At 45.8% G+C, this 16,209-nt stretch overlaps 2 protein-coding genes across 2 annotated transcripts; one reads left to right on the forward strand and one right to left on the reverse strand.

The window, feature by feature from the left end:
* The first annotated feature begins 498 nt into the window (after window positions 1–498).
* Window positions 499–9,524, forward strand: LOC149853792 (acidic mammalian chitinase-like). Its single transcript, XM_090026159.1, has 11 exons — window positions 499–613; window positions 1,164–1,219; window positions 1,574–1,603; window positions 2,470–2,671; window positions 3,747–3,803; window positions 5,395–5,560; window positions 5,826–5,950; window positions 6,472–6,589; window positions 6,733–6,915; window positions 7,077–7,193; window positions 7,896–9,524. Exons 2-11 carry the CDS (start codon window positions 1,195–1,197, stop codon window positions 8,028–8,030), a joined length of 1,158 nt encoding a protein of 385 aa, XP_089882285.1. The 5' UTR covers window positions 499–613; window positions 1,164–1,194; the 3' UTR covers window positions 8,031–9,524.
* CIMAP3 (ciliary microtubule associated protein 3) lies at window positions 9,518–14,285 on the reverse strand. The gene is made up of 6 exons (XM_090026160.1): window positions 14,256–14,285; window positions 13,798–13,940; window positions 12,279–12,377; window positions 11,944–12,077; window positions 10,528–10,645; window positions 9,518–9,626 (listed from the first exon to the last, which is right to left on the reverse strand). The coding sequence occupies exons 1-6, from the start codon at window positions 14,278–14,280 to the stop codon at window positions 9,558–9,560; spliced, it is 588 nt and encodes a 195-aa protein (XP_089882286.1). The 5' UTR covers window positions 14,281–14,285; the 3' UTR covers window positions 9,518–9,557.
* Window positions 14,286–16,209: the final 1,924 nt, after the last annotated feature.

The following is a 16,209-nucleotide window of genomic DNA, read 5'->3' on the forward strand; positions in this document are numbered from 1 at the left end:
GAGATGAGAGTCAGTGACCAGAAATCCCTGGCTTTCCTCTCTCCCTATAAGTATGGACTGTGCCTGGCACCGTGGGACCCCACTTTGAGTTGAGGCCCATTGTTGCTACTGTAATAAATGTTAATTGAGGGGCACCAGGGCACATCTCATTGCACCCTGTGATGTATGACTGGAAAGCATTCTCACTTCTTTCCTGACGGCGTCAAGGAGTTCAAGGGCTCTGGAGCCGAGAGCGGGCCAGTTACACCCTGGAGAAGGTGTAATAGTGATCAGAACTAGTGCTCTTAACCTAAACTTGTGGTTAGTTTAGAGGAAGTTTAACCAACGGCTGGTTTATGGCACAACTTATTTTTTCATCCATGAGTCTGAGCACAGGGTTTCCAGAAGAAAAACAAAACCAGGAAGTAGAGAGTTAAATGTGAGCTCAGCCCGTCGATTTGTATGGGCGTGGATGTCCACCCGGGGCATAAAATAGACAGCGGCAGCAGGCGGCAAAGAGCAGATGGCTGTCCCAGCTTTTACTCGGGGAGTCTGCCAGGTCTCTGGCTCTGTGACAGGTTTTACTGAAGTTCAAACTTAATTATACGAGCTGCACTGAACGTCAGGGCAATGGGTATGTACGTAAGGGCTAAAGGGGAGGCTGGCAGAGGATCCTAGATTATTTTACAGCTGGGGGTAAAGAAAGAGATTTGTAGGAAGTGCATTGACTGAATCCTGGGAAGGCTTTGATGACTGCACGCTGCGCACTTTTATGCCTGCTTCTACATTGCAGTCAATATTACACCTTTTCCAGGGGCTAACTGGGCACACTCTTTTCTCCATCTCTGTGGGCCTCGAATGGTTACTGTCAGAGCAGCAAGCCTTGTTCTTTCCATTTTCAATGTTATCCCTGCCAGGAAAATGCTCTGAGGTTTTATGCCGTTACTGGCATTGGTTTAGCTCCACGGATGACAGCAGCATTGAGAGGCAGTGTGTAAACCATGTGTGGGGGCAGGGGCACAGGCTTTTTAGTTCCTCGGTCACCTTGACTTGCTTTGAGAACAGCGACGTGACAGAAAGTACTTGCAACACGTGCAGCTGCTTGGGACCTTTTCTATCCAAGAGCATCCGCGGTTGCTCCTAAGCTCCCTCTACGCAGCTAAGTATGTTCTTTTCATTTATAGGTAATCACTGAAGCCAACATCTGAAGCTGAGATGGGGAAAATGATGCTATGGGCTGGTGAGTAGATCTCATGTTTTCTCTATGACATTTTGGCCCTTAAAGCCCGGAGAATCCTTCCCTAGAGAGAGGAGTATGAATGAGATTCAAACCAACCCACAGCCTTTTAAACGTTGCATTATGAAGGACGGCAGACTAGGTGATGATAGTGACCTCGTCTGGCCTTAAACATCTATCTATCAACCAGCCTTTTCCTGCACGGGGACGCTTTTGTTTGGCGCGTAACATTCACTCAAGTGCGAACGTTGAACGCACAATCTGTGCAAGAGGAATAAGTGGTTCGGACCCCAAGATGAGCTGCTGAAAAGGACAAAGAATGACTTGGTTTCTAATGCGTTCTCCTTTGGTTTGCAGGTTTGGTCATTCTGCTGCAGTTGCAGCTGGGTAAGACTCTCATTTTATTTTCAGGTTTATGGTAACTGGGGACCACAAATAGAAATTGAAATGGGTCCAATCCTGAAGTCCATGATTAGTTTTCACTCATTCTAGATGTGGGAAAAGTGTCTTTAAAGTGTCTTTAAAGCTCCTGAGAATTTTGTCTGGGGGTGGATGATGTGGTTCTCAGTGCAGTACAACTCCAGTACTTCCTAGGAAGTTACTTCTGACTGAGAAATATGGGGATAAAATCAGGCTCTGAATATGGACTGCAGGATTGGGGAAATGTTACACCGTCTGGATAAAGGGAAGGGAATTTTTTTAATAACCTGGTGAATCCACATGATCAATATATACTTTTAACTTCCACTCCATGGTATAGAGCTGATGCACGTTTTATGCTTTAGATTTGCATGAAGCCACTTGAGTCGCTTACAATATAACATGAAAGTGGTTTCCACCGTCTGCATTATAAATGACAGGCATTATTAATAAATATAGCAACACACACCAGGTAGCTTCTACGAATGAAGCCGGTGAGTCTTTTCTACGTATCCGGTCTTTCACGAAATCAGTCACTCTTCAGAAACACCAGTAGAAATCTGGAGAATCAAAAAGCTCCATTTACAATCTGGTGCTCGGTTGCCAGGGAATGCCATGCATGATTTCAAGATTTAGTTTGCCGCCCTAATGTGCACGTTGTTACTACACAGAATACAGATGAAACCCCTGCTCATCAATTTTAACCAGCTAATTGTGTAGCCATGCTATTTTTGGGATGGCAGCCAGCCCATTAGGTCACTGTGTTTACCCACCTATTATATTATGCGTATGATAATACCTGCTGCTAACCCCCACCTCTTTTTTTCAACCAGGCTCTGCCTACAAACTTGTTTGCTACTTCAACAACTGGTCTCAGTTCAGGCCAGGAGCAGCTAAATACACTCCTGAAGATGTGGACCCATTTTTGTGTACCCACTTGATTTATTCCTTTGCTGGAATAAAGGATCATAAGATCACCACTACGGAGTGGAATGATGAAACCCTCTATAGTCAGTTTAATGCTCTAAAGAACAGGTTGGTAACTTCCATCGAGTGAAAAAACCCCCCCTCCAGTTCCTTTAAAAGTGACCTTTAGATGGTACTCTGGGGCTTTGTGCTCTTATTTCCTTCTTAAGATTATGCAAAGAAAGCATAAGCTTAAGCCTTACTTCAAAGCTTTGTTTAACTGCTTGTTTTTTCCCTTTCCCATATCTTCTTTTTTGTGTGCATTTAGGTGAATGACTTTTGCACAACTCAGAAGTGTAGTTTGGGGACGGGTTTGTAAAATCCTTAAAAAAGATTAGTTAAATCAGTTGCTTGCAAAAGCACGCCAGATCTAGAATTTATACAGTCTGAGTCCCTTTCCCTGCCGTTAAAAAAAATGACGGAATATCTTCTTTGATATCCCTCATGTTTTAATCGCCTGCTAGTACTCGAGCCACCTGTAGAGTTTCCTAGGGCAGGCAAATTCTGAATTTATTCTGTAACCAATGAGAGCTTCACAGATAACCGTGAAAAAACGAAGTAAAACAACTCGTCTATCATCCTTTTTTAGGGGGGGTTTCAGCCTTCTGTTTCTCAGAAAATAGCAAAATGGGAATCAAACATTGCGTCCTTTGCAGTTCACCTTTACAGATTATTAAAAATCTTCTTGCAATAGGTTCAGGTAACTTTAACAAATGCTATATTTAGGGTTGATGTGACGATTTCACACTGAGCTTGCATTTCAAATGTGTTTCAACATAGGGTTGCAGGTAGGCCCTAAGTATGATACTATGCTCAAAATTTTGGGAGAGGGTAGGATTGTATTTTTGCTTGTTTGTCGGGGGGTGGGGGGGGAGGGGCTGAGTTTCAAATTTCTGTTCAAACCCGTTGTCAGTGGATTTTCAAGTTCCAGTTTTTCATGCCAGCAGACTGCAATGCCACGAGCAAAGAAAGCTGCTGTGCTCCACCCTCCGTCAGACTAGTGTGGATTTGTAGTAATTCCAGAGAGGGGAATGTGAAGAGAAGAGAAATTTATAAAGCATTGAAAAAAATGAAAAAGGAAGAATGCATATATTTTAACTCACTTATTTTTTTCCCCCTCCAATTTTCCCTCCTTGATTTCTAGAAATAAAAATCTTGTCACCCTTCTGGCTGTTGGAGGTGGAAACTTTGGCAGCCAAAAGTAAGCATTTTTCCTTTAATCTTTCATGGGATGATGGTGTTGGTGGGGAGGTGGGTTCTCATATTCTTCTTTTTCGGTGCCTGTTAATGAGAACAGTGATAGTCAGAATAAATAGTGCCAATAACTTTGGGGGACTTGTCATTCTCTTACAGCTAAGTGTATCAACTCTTGGATCTGATGGCTTTAGTACTTGCCGTGATCAAGCCCTGTTTTTGTAATTAGATGATTATATTAATAATTGATGGCTGTATAATGAAGAGAAGAGTTGTCACAGAATAATAGAAAATCAGGGATGGAGGAGACCTCAGGATATCATCTAATTTATCCCCCTGCTCATGGCAGAATCGACCATACCTAAACTTTTACTGTCAGAAATGTATCTACCTTAATATTTTTATTTGATTATTTTCCTCTGATGACAGAGGTTACATGGCTTCAATAGGTAAACCAGTCCTGTATTTAACTATTCCTCCTATTTAATTTTTTTCCGTAGTATCTGTCCTAGATCTCCCTTGTTCCATGTTAATCACATTACTCTATCTCCAGGGGAGACGGAGAACAGTTTGTAACCTTCCTTTCTGCAGTATTTTTTTGACATTTGAAGCCTGCTAATGTGTCTGTCTTTGGCCTTCTCTTGTTTGAGCAAACAAATCTATTATTTCAACCTTTCTTCATCGGTCATGACTTTCACACTTCTGTTCACTTCTTGTTGCTCTCCCTTGGCCCCTCTTCTTTCTTTAAGTGTGGTGCCCAAAATCAGATGCACTGCTCTAGCTGACGCCTAACCAGTGCTGAGTAGTGTAGAAAGATTACTTCTGATGCCCTACAAACACTCCTGAAGTTTATACATCCCAGTAGGTGTATCTACACGTGATAATAATGCACAGCAATAAACTCCAGTGCAGATCACACCAGAGTTTATTGTTTCTGGGCTCTGCATTTGGGGCGACTACGTTGTGTTGAGCCAGGTCAGTGCAGCCCCAGCTGGCAGGGGCCCTGGAGTGGCAGCCTCTCAGCCTGCAGCTACTCCAACCTGGCATAACGTGCTGCAGAAGGGCTGGCTGGGGCATGAGGATGCTCCCCTGCGCTGAAGCACCCTCATGCCCTAGCCAGCCGCGCTAGTATCTATGCATTCATTGTAGCAGAGTAAAAAACTCCACCGCCGGATAGTGCTTGTATTTACACGTACTAACCTATGCCAGAGTTAATTTGTTCACGCTGTCCTGATAGTACTGCAGGTTTAGATGCTTACTGCAGAGTTAATTAGGTAACTGCAGCAAACATCTCATGTAGATGCATTCAGTATGGTGCTGGCTTTTTTTGAGACAGCATTATGCAATAATGCTTCAATGGCGTGGGTGGGGGAGAAAGACCGAGGGCGGGATGGGTATAGGAAAGAGAAGGAAAGAAATAATGAAAGCAATTCAGTTGCATGATATCACCAGAGAAATAAGGCTGGAGAGGCAGCTCATGGTATGATCCCACGCTGACTTAAACCAGCTGAAAATCAGGCTCGTTGGAAGTACTGGCGCACACCGAAGGCCAGGATGGGGTTAATAATGCACTCGTCAAGTAAAACGTATTCTTCCAGATTTACTGCCGTGGTGTCCTCTGCTGCCAACCGTAAAACATTCATTGATTCAGTGATTGCTTTCCTTCGCAAGCACAAGTTTGATGGGCTGGACCTTGATTGGGAATTTCCAGCTTCCAGAGGAAGTCCTCCAGAGGATAAGCACCTCTTCACCATCCTGGTTCAGGTAAAACCTCTACAGGAGCGTTTTGGGTCTGATTCTGAGCTCCCTGAAGTTGCTGTAGTGTTCAAACTAGCTGCTGATGTCTACCCCCATAATCACAGGTGTACCTGAAATGAGCTTTCTTTGGCCTTAAGGGTTATGTGAGCACAAGTGGCCTTATGGGGACTGTGGAAATATCCACATCAAAAACAAAACACCTTCATGCCCATTAAATGAGTCTTTATACTGAGGTAGCAAACCCAGGCATTGTTCTTGTCCCCATTTCTAGGAAATGGTAGCAGCTTTTGTCAAGGAGGGTCACCAAACAGGACATCCAAGGCTGTTGCTTTCCTCAGCTGTTTCAGGCGTCAAAGGTATCATCGATACTGCATATGAAACTGCTGCCCTAGGAAGGTAATTCAAATATTTTCTACAAGATAGCCAAAACAGTACAACTTCCTGCCTCCAAGGTTATAAACAGAAAGCTACAGATTGCATGGCATATTGTCTGTGTTTTGCGTTTATTCATACAGACCTAACTGCCACCAGGAGGTAATTATTCTGAAAAAAAATTTGTGAAATATTCTGAAATTATTCTGTCTCTTTGTTTTCCTTTTTCCTATATATGTAAAAGAGTAAATCAATGGACTCAACCCCCAGGGTAATTTGGATCCAAGCTCCATTCTAAAGCTTGTTAGGAGAGGAGGAGAGTTAGCTAAAAGGTTACATGTGGACCCCAATCTACCTTATATCTTCTAATTTGTTATCAGAAAATGACTCCAAAGAACTTATATTTGTCATATATATCTGTGCCCTCCCCAGTCCCATACTTCATTACCTTGAGTGCTTTCAGACCCATCTGCACCCCCAGAGCTAGGAAGTTCCCAACATTTAGGAATTGGATTTCTTCCCGTGGGATTTTTGTTTGTTTTCAGGAGTCTCGATTTTCTCAACGTGATGACCTATGACTTCCATGGTAGTTGGAGTTCGGTCACAGGACACAACAGTCCCCTGTACAAAGGCTCGATTGACCAAGTTCCCTTCTACAACGGTGTAAGAGAACAAACAACAGCGCAGGGCTGGATCCAAACCTCGGAGTCCTTCGATTGACTTCAGTGGGCCCACGGTCTTGTATTTGTCTAAGGCTAAGTCACTTAACAGTTACAATATTTTTGTACCTGCTCTTACTGCTGTAGGCTTATGCTATGAAATACTGGAAAGACAATGGCGTCCCAGCTGAGAAGCTCCTCATGGGATTTCCAACGTATGGACAAACTTTCCGACTATCTACTGGGAATACTGGTGTTGGCGCTCCTGCTTCCGGTCCTGGTGCTCCTGGTGCTTATACCCGATCAGCTGGTGTCTTGGCTTACTTTGAGGTAAACATGTTATGACCATTATATAGGGAACTTATTTGTACTTGTACACAACAGAAATTTGTGCTCAAGAATAGAGCTGTCGGTCGCTTCGAAATCCCTTTGATTTTCCGTCTTCCTAGCACAGTGAATCTGGCTATTCATGACATGCTTTTTCCGGGCAGGTCTGCACATTTTTAAAAGGAGCTACCACCAAATGGATTGAAGCACAAGAAGTCCCATATGCCTTCAAAGACAGAGAATGGGTTGGATATGACAATGAGAGGAGCTTTGAGATAAAGGTTAGTCCCTGTTGTTTTTGTATGACCTTCAGTAGAGGGCCTGGAAAATAGAAAAGCACCACTCTGAGAGACCCCCTATAGATTAAGCACTGCAAACTTCCAGGCACAGGCACAGAACTGGTTCCTCAGGTGACGTAAATCAGGGTGGCTGAATGAAGTCAATGGAAATATATCAGTTGACACTGGCTGGGGATCTGACTCCATCGGGGATGGACTCGTGATGTTGCTCATCTTGGAAGGAACAAAGTAGGGAGCCAGAGAGAAGGTATTTCCTGTATGTTTTTATATGTGAAACTGCTCCAATGGGCTAAAGAAGATTTTGCAATAAAACCAGTATCACTAGTGGCAGGGGCTATATTGTAATTTAATTATAGAAGTCTGGCTGGAGTTAATGGGAGTTTAAGAGGAGCCTTACCTATTTTGGAACCAGTTATTCTCTAAGGTGCTGCCAGGCCCAACCTTCTGCCGTAGGAGATGAAGGTGATTTTCCACGTGTAGGCACATGCACATAGGCAGAACTGACTTTAGTGACCTACGCACACACATTTAACTGATGTCTGGCCTATACGTCCTTAAAGATGAGCCTTCTTTATGTAGCATCTGCTCTCCCCCTTCCAGGGCTGGATCACTCCCTGAGGCACACTGCTATTTCATAGTTTCAGACTGCTGTGCACAAAGTGGTCTTATTCTCTTTTTCTGCAGGCCAGCTTTATAAAGGAGCAGCATTATGGGGGTGCCATGGTTTGGGCTCTTGGCATGGATGACTTCTCTGGCTCTTTCTGTGGGGCAGGAGCCAACCCACTCCTAAAGAAGCTGAAGACTGTCCTTGGAAACTGAATGCCAAATCACTGGCCCAGGAAAGAGCACTGCCATAAAGGGAAAACACCTTATTTGTTATCTAGGGATGCAACCAAGGTTGACTCATCCTAAGGGCAGTTTTTCTTTTGACTTCAGACGATACTAGATCCTAATACACACTGAACATCTGTGTTTCCTAATCTGCTTCTCTAGATCCAGACTGCTGCAAATAAATCTTGGGCTCATAAAGTCTATGAAGCATCAAGGGAAAGATTGAGTTTCTACTTCAGTACTGGTAGGAGGACAGCCATTCCTTATGCATTCACTCTGATCTTGTCCCAGTTTCAAATGCTGCCACAGGCTACGAATTAACACTCTCATAAACCAGAGATAATTTTAATAACGTGTACCATATGACACGAGAGGCCTAGAAACAAACCATTTCCTCCCCATACTTTCAAACTCCGGATGTGGACTTGGACTTCCCAGCTAGCCCCTGGCTCCAGAACAGGCCACAACAAAATGCTGACCACCCCTGAAGTTTCAGATATCTAGAGATGGAGCCATGTTAAAAGCTTCTGATTCTGTTTCATGAAATGAAATCTTCCCTCTGCTACCCCCGTTTCTGCGTTGTACCATTGCTGAGTGTTGGGCTTGCACTGGATGGGCTGGGCCTTGAAACCGTGGTTTAAAATGTCTCCAAAAATGCTGTAACCTCCTGTAGGAAACACCCTTGAATTGCTTCCCATCACTAATAAATGCAACCTAGAGCAAGATGACAGCTCCTGAATCCCTCCTGAGAGCCTGCGATGACTGCACAGAGTGAATTCCTTTCTGCTCTCTTCCCACCAGAAATGAAAGCCATTTTGTTGTTTCATCAGAGCCTACTACAGGGATCCTTGTATCTTTGAAGTGACTGGCTTAAGTTACTGCTGGGAACAGGTCGTTGGACAGGCTGCCGTTCTGATTAAGCACAGCAATCCCTTGTTTTGCTTCCCAGATTAGCGGGGGTTAGGAGATCAAGCTCTCGGTACCAAAGAGAATGGAGCTCCTCTGTGCATCTGATTTGAATTAGAAAAAGCTATTCTGAAGTAAAATTGGTTTCTGTCCTTGCGTGGAAAGAGACAGCTCGCTGTGTTAGTGTGAAGGCAGGGCAGAGTGGCACCGCAGAGATTTCAACAGCAGCTGAAGTATGCCATTGCCTATGAAAGCTTATGCCTCTCTGAACAGTGAGTCCAGTGGGACATAGCCAGGAGCATCACGGTTAATAGGTGAACAGAAGCATCTGGCGCTGGCAGGTGGAGTCGGTGATCTTTCCACTACCAATCTCCATCTCACACACCCACTACACAACCAAAGATGTTGGAGAATGGTCTAAACTTGACATCGAGCGATTTTTAAAAAGCAGAATGACCCTGAAGATGCACAAATGGAAAGGTTGACCAGTGACTCGGGAAGAAGTCTGATGCTGTATTCAGGGAAACAATCCTGGGGAGAAGAGCTAAAAACAGGTTTGAGAGACTTAACTGGAAGGGTGAGGAGGAGACGCTCTGGGTAAGAAGCAATTCAGCTGTAGTACAAGCTCAGGTAGGCCAGTCGGTTCCGATGTTTCCTGAATTCTTTATCCGTAATGAACTGAAGTTACAAAATAAAATATTGAGATACATCAGCCTTTTTAAAACACTATGTTGTGAAATAGCACTGAAAGCAATAAGCACATTTACAAAGCCTCAGCCTGAGTCCTTAGGGGATCTCTACCAGCTGAGCTACAAAGTTAACTATCAGTTGTGCTGAGCAATGGTAGGTTGTTATCCTGTACCTGGAAGAGTCAATAAAAGGCAAGGTACACGTATCATGCTTGCATGTTCCACTGGGATTACCCTACCCTGTGTAACCTAGTGTACTTCCCCCAGGTGCATTTTTCATTAATTAGTCCATGCATATCTTAATGACGACTGCATTAGCAGTTCCTGCTTCCTTCCCTTTGCTTCTAAGCTCTTGAGGGCTTGGATGTCTAGAATTTTTCCTCTCGTTTTTGCACACAGTGTACAGGTTTTTTTTATCTCCTACAAGTACTCAGCAGGAAACAAGTCTACCTGCCCCATACAGATTGGGGGAATTTCAAAATGGTCCCATTTCATTGTGGGATAAAACAGTTTTTAAAAAAAAATTAGGATGGAGAGAGACACTAGAATAAACCAATAGCTTGGGGAAGGCACTCATTTGGGGTGGGGGGACTTGGGGTTAGGGCCTATCCTGAGTCTGCCTCATTTTGACCAGAAATCCCATCCTGGACTTAAGAAACCTCCTCATGAAAGTTTCATTAAAAGTGATATACTCTCACAAACGGTGCCACTAGTGTCAGCACTCCCTCATTGAGCTCCTGCGTACAGAGCTATGTATGCAAGCTACTTGGGGAAAGGATAAGGAGTCTGGCATTCATCTGACTAAGTATCCATATGATTTCCTCTGTCTGCTAAGAGACGTGGTTGATCAGGTTATCTCAAGTGCAGAGAGTAACTCCTGAATGCTGTACCTGGGTTCTCAAAGTCCTCTCCTCCGGCACTGGTACTAATGACCAATCTGGGGAACCAAACTTCCTGGGCCAAGTGATTTTCTTGTGTGGCTGCTTGTCTGCTTCATAAGTTCCTGGTCTGAAAGAAGATGGATGCAAAACACCTCTCATTTCAGCAGCCGAGTTTATACTTTGAAGATAAGTGCCATGTGAATCCCCTGGCAGATTTGCATATAACCTGCTTTAGGAAATCTTGAGTAGCCATGAGGACGTCCCTGGATGCATCCCTCCTTTTATATATTTAACCCGATCTTTTAGGCAGGCTCAGTAAATCTCATTTCAGTTTCATTTGGACATTTCAAATGTCCAAAGACCCCAGTAAAAGGGGATCCCTGCAGCAAACCCATAGTGGAAAGATGTTTGCAGATGATGATTTCTAAAGTCACAGGTGAAAACAATGGCCCACAAAAGAATGATGTGTGAAACGCATGAGAGAGGATCTGTTTGGTGCTATGAACATTTTCACTGTCTAAATAATCAGATTTAAAACATCAAACAGTTTCTTCAGAGATTGCAGATACAAAACTGAAAAAGGCTCGTTTTTTCCTGGGGCAATATGTAAGCGTGTTAGTTTTAATTTTTATCCTTTTCTCTTGCACTCTGCCTCTGTTTCCAGAAGTGATTTTTTTTCAGCTCACCCTAACCTAACTCTTTGTTTTTTGTGTGAATATGGGTAGTTCATAAGTCTTCAGGAAGGGTGAATCACAAGACACAAGCCTACCACATAGAACTGGTGCTGAGCAAGCTCCCTCCATAATGCTCCATCCATAGACTTTAATGCTAACAGGGAACATCTATTCTGATCCCAGTCTGGACTGGAGTTTTACTGACCTGTGCCAAAATGTGGAGTAGCTTAGGTTTGTGGTTGAACCGACACTTGCAGTTTATTTTATGAAAGAGAGACTTTGCTTCTCCCCTGCTTTGCGCTTTGTGCATTTCATTTACATTGGGGTAAAAGAGGAAGCAAAATGCTAGAACTGGAGCACTTTGCATACATTTCAGTCATCAGTTTAGGTTTAAAAAACTGCAGTAAGTGAAAAGCAAAGGGACATCGGCCCCTTAACATTTAAACTCAGGTTTTTAGCAATCCATTGATTGGGCCTTTATGCTACCTTCTCTGCTGAAGATTGATAAGGGTTTCACTTCAGCAGTTTGCTTTTCAGAGTAAGTCGGGTTGATTTATCCTTTCTTGGCATTATTAGGACCTCACAAGGAGAAGTTCTCCTGTACCTTCCAAGGGAGGTTTTCAAAGTTATAAAGGGCAGTGAGGAACCTGCATGCTCGCATGGTTGTGCCTTTGAAAACGTCCTTGTTTAGGTCTCTGCCGGGGGTTTTTTAACCGTGTTACTAACGAAATGAGAAACCGATGTACTGTACCCAGGGAAACGTTCTCTATCCGAGATCATCTTTGGGAATCGTGGTGTCTTGATAGAAAAGGGGGCATATGCAGGCTGAAACTTTCGGGGTTTGCTCCACGATGACTGGTATGCTCCAGGGTCGGGATGCTTGCTCTATTTAGAAGGGATCAAATGATTAAAAACAAACGATCAAGAACATCCTAAAACGTTACCGCAATAAGATTTTGTAGTATGATAAAACTTGGACAGACATACCGCTGGCTGTTACTGTGCAATTACAACGCCCATGGGTTTTAGCCAGCCCAAAGCACTGACAGCATAGCTTTGAAGGAAAATAGGGAACGCTCAACTTACTTTCGAGTCTGGTGCGAAACGGAGGGATGTCCTTGCTCCTATCACATAACCCTTGTTGCTTTCAGGCTTCCGAGTCAAGGAGTACACCATGGTATTTTTCTGTACACGAAAGGTAGACGCGTGCCCACTCAGTACCTAGTGTCTATGCATTGGGATCTTGGGCTATTGCCCACTAAAGTAAAGCTAAAAGCTCAGTACCCTTCCAGATGCCATCCACATTTGCTCTAACCACAGTTAGATTTTTTCATAAACGGAGGGCCCCTTTCTAGTTCTCTTATTTACAGGAGCAGGGATGGTCTTGCCACTACAGCATCTGAGTGGCAGGCTGGAGAGATCTGGGTTTAATGCCCGGCTGTGGCACAGACTGATGGAGGGGAGGTGCAAGGTTTACCATATTTCCAGAGGACACTTGTTGGGGGGCAATGATATGCCTGTGCCCTACCACTCCCAAGCCACAGCCCCCCCCCGCCAGCCCTGTTGCTGCGCTTCACTCCCGACCCCCAGTACCCCACCCCCAGATCCTGGTGGTGCCTCTTACTCCTGACCTGCAGCCTCCCCCTTCCTTGCTGATACCCCCCACTCCCGACCCACACCCCTGGCAGTGCCTGTGCCCCGTGCTCCTGACCCACAGTCCCCTACCTCCCTGGTGCCCCTCGTTCCTCAGCCACAGCCCCCCCATCCCTGCTAGTGCCCTTTAATCTTGACCCTCAGCCCCTTGACCCCCCCCACAGCCCTGCAGGTGCCCCTCACTCCTTACCTACAGCCCCCTGCCCCAGCCAGCTCTGTTGCCCACACCCCCTTCCCCTGCTGGAGGGGCAGGCACCTGCCCTGCCTTCTCGCCCTGCTGCCTTCCAGCCGCTGGATACCTTAGGCACTCATTCCCCTTGCACACCCAACCCCCCCACTCATGCACACACACACAGTCCCCAGCCCTGGCCCTCCAATCCCCACAACGACTTACCTGCCTGCAGGTGTCGGGGTGGCACAGAGATGCATATGATGCCTCTACCTTCAATCCCCTCCCCCCCAGCCCCAAGCAGCTCCCTGCTGGGGCAAGCCCACAAGTGCAGGGTAAAAAACTGATGCTGAGCAGAGGCAAAGCAAAATCCTGGACACTTGATATTTTAAAAAACCATCCAGACAGATATGGGAGGACCCAACTGGGAGAACTCAGACATATGATAACCCATCATTTCTGTGCATGCCTCAGTTTCCTTATCTGTAGAATGGGAATAATAACCCTGCCTTTGTTTTTTCTTGAGTGAAATTTTCAGGAGCAAATGAGAACTGTGTAAGCTTTGATTCCATTGTTTTTCATTAACACTTTGCTCAGATTCATCTGGGAAGCCTATTAGATATCTATCTACAGCCCTGTGCAGGTCTGAAGGGACTCTGGAAAATTGGATTTTGGCTCCTAGGTCACTTTACAAATGATACTCTTGTCTATTTGGACAGGGAGGGAAGTCCCTCACTAAGCAGAGGTACGGTGCCAAGACCCAGAGGCCCGCTGTCGACTCACCTCATCGCTTTTGTAACAGCCTGGCCCCCGCCAGGGCTCTCCTCTGATAGGCACCAGCTGGTTCCCCAGCCTGTTTCGAGCATAGTGAAGGGGGAAGATGCTCCTGTCCTGACATGATCCAAACGAGTTCCGCTTCTGCACGTCTACAGGGGACAGGAAGAGCGAGGATGTGCATTAGAGTAAGGCCATGGGCACCTGCTGCAGCGCACAGGCAGTGATTTGTCCTTGGAGCTGGCACGGTAGCTCCCCTTCTTCCCCAGGTGTTTGCCCCCAGGGAGCAAACACCCCATAATCCCCCAGCTGAGGCAGGGCGCACGTCCTGCTGCCGGCTATTCCTTTGGGGTTCGTATTCGGGGTTGGGGAGGCACTGCTTGCCTTGGCTGGCGCCTGGGGTTGCACGTGCATCTCTGCCCAGCCTGGGGGACCACCCAGCGCCACCATGCCCAGCTCCTACTCACCTGTCAGCTCCCACTCCCAGATCATGCTGCTCACTGTGTGTATGCGTGGTTGCCATGGATGCATGGGGGGGGGCGTGGCTTTGATGTGATGTCATCCTGGAGCTTTTAAGAGGCGGTCATTGCAGCGATGCCAGGAGCCCCGTGAAAGGAAGGGTTGGTGCAGGTAGTTGCTTGTGGGGCAATGGCAATGGCTCCCCCAGGGTTTCTCCTTGAGCTCTTGCTTTTGCAGCTGCAGCAGCTGATTCTGCTGCCCCCTGCACCGCACAGTTCCTGCTGGTGTGGCGATACTAGCACACCCCTGGGACGAGCGGCTTTGCCCCTTGATGCAGCTGTCCCAACCCCCTGCCTGAAAACCTTTTGCACTGCCCCAAGCCGTCAGGGGTCCTGATGAGTCAGAGCCGCTCTACATGACATACAGGACCATCTCCAGGGAACAGATTGCTGCACTGTGCTAGGGATGGCCATGGCTGGTGGGGGGCATAAGTCCTTTGGGGGCCCATTGTCTTCCCCTAATTGTTCCTGCCTGCTCTAGCTCACGCGCGCACACTCCACCCCCTAACAGTTTAATTAACCTCACCTTGTCTGATCATCTCAAAGGGCCTTTCACTGGCCCAGGGGAGCAGACTGCTGAATTTGCAGCTGTGTTTGTTCACAAGTCCCCTTGCACCCCCTGTTCAGTCAGCCGCTGCCTGCTGCTGAGAAACGAGGCTTTGCAAGTGGGATGTAGATGAGACTGTTATAGCTTTGCTTGGACCTGTTTCAGGTGAGCCTCAGATGTACAATCGCACAGGGCTTAGTTGATGGGCAGGGACTAGTGCAAGTCTGATCTTGGGAGGGGGGGAAATTCAGTGTCCGGGGAAAAGACAAGATCGGATGAGAAGAGTTTTCGGCCAGATGAGCCTTCAGCAAGAGCATCAGAGCTTTGAAGGGGAAAGAAACTAAAATAAATTACCCAAGTTAAAATGAAAACTCTGCAGACAGCTTGCTTGCATGGAAAGAACAAGTCTCAGACCAGGTCTGGTCACAATGCGCTATGTTGCACTCATGACTAAGCTCTTTCCAAAGCACTTACCCTACAAATAGCGAAACATTGCAATCTATTAATGAACGCTGTACATATTCAGGGATGGATTTTAGCATGCTTTGTTCGCTGATCATTGAAGCACATACTATAGCTGGATGTAAAGATAATCAGCCAACAAAGATGTAGCACTAAAGATAGAAGAGATGAAACATTATGTATTGGGGCATTAAAGAGAGGCAGTATGTGGTCTGGGAGACATTTCCTACCTTTGCACAGGGTTGTTCAGTTGTGGGTACATTGTTGGCAAGTTCTTTGAGTTTCTTTTAATGTAACACTTATTGGCCACTGATATAGGCCAAGTGTTAGGTTAGCTGGACCAAATGGCTTGTTTTTAGTATGGTAAATCTGCTGTTCAGGACATAGTTCATTGCAGTGCAGAATAAGTGCTATATAAGGTGCAGTTATATCCAGATTAATTTTGCAGACAAGAGCTGCGCCTACAGAAGTCTGGAACATGGCTGCACAGTTCCCATAGGAGTAAGCTTGTGCACTGGCACAGTAATAAGCACGGATTAACTGGTAAAGAGAATCAGGCTGGCCATGACTTCCCTGCAAAATGATCCAATTGACTCTCTCTCTCCATGTTATGCTGTCTGCCTCCCCTCTATGACGCAGGCACCTTAGCACCAAAGAGACCCGAATGGAGAGCTGGTGGGTTGATAGCGGTGGAACTCTCTATCCTTCCCTCGGAGTACAGTAGACACCCTTTTCTACCTCTCTAGCAAATACTCCTGAAACTGTGGCAAGTGGAGACCTAAGAGAATAGTGTACAATATAAACACCAGCTTTGCAGTGCACAGGTTCTCATACTGCAGCGCTTCTACATCAACCAGCCCTGATTAAAATGTGTGTGTATTACAGTTTGAGTGA

This window comes from Crocodylus siamensis, chromosome 13, assembly GCF_052110815.1.
Source record: "Crocodylus siamensis isolate JL-2025a chromosome 13, ASM5211081v1, whole genome shotgun sequence".
NCBI lineage: Eukaryota > Metazoa > Chordata > Crocodylia > Crocodylidae > Crocodylus > Crocodylus siamensis.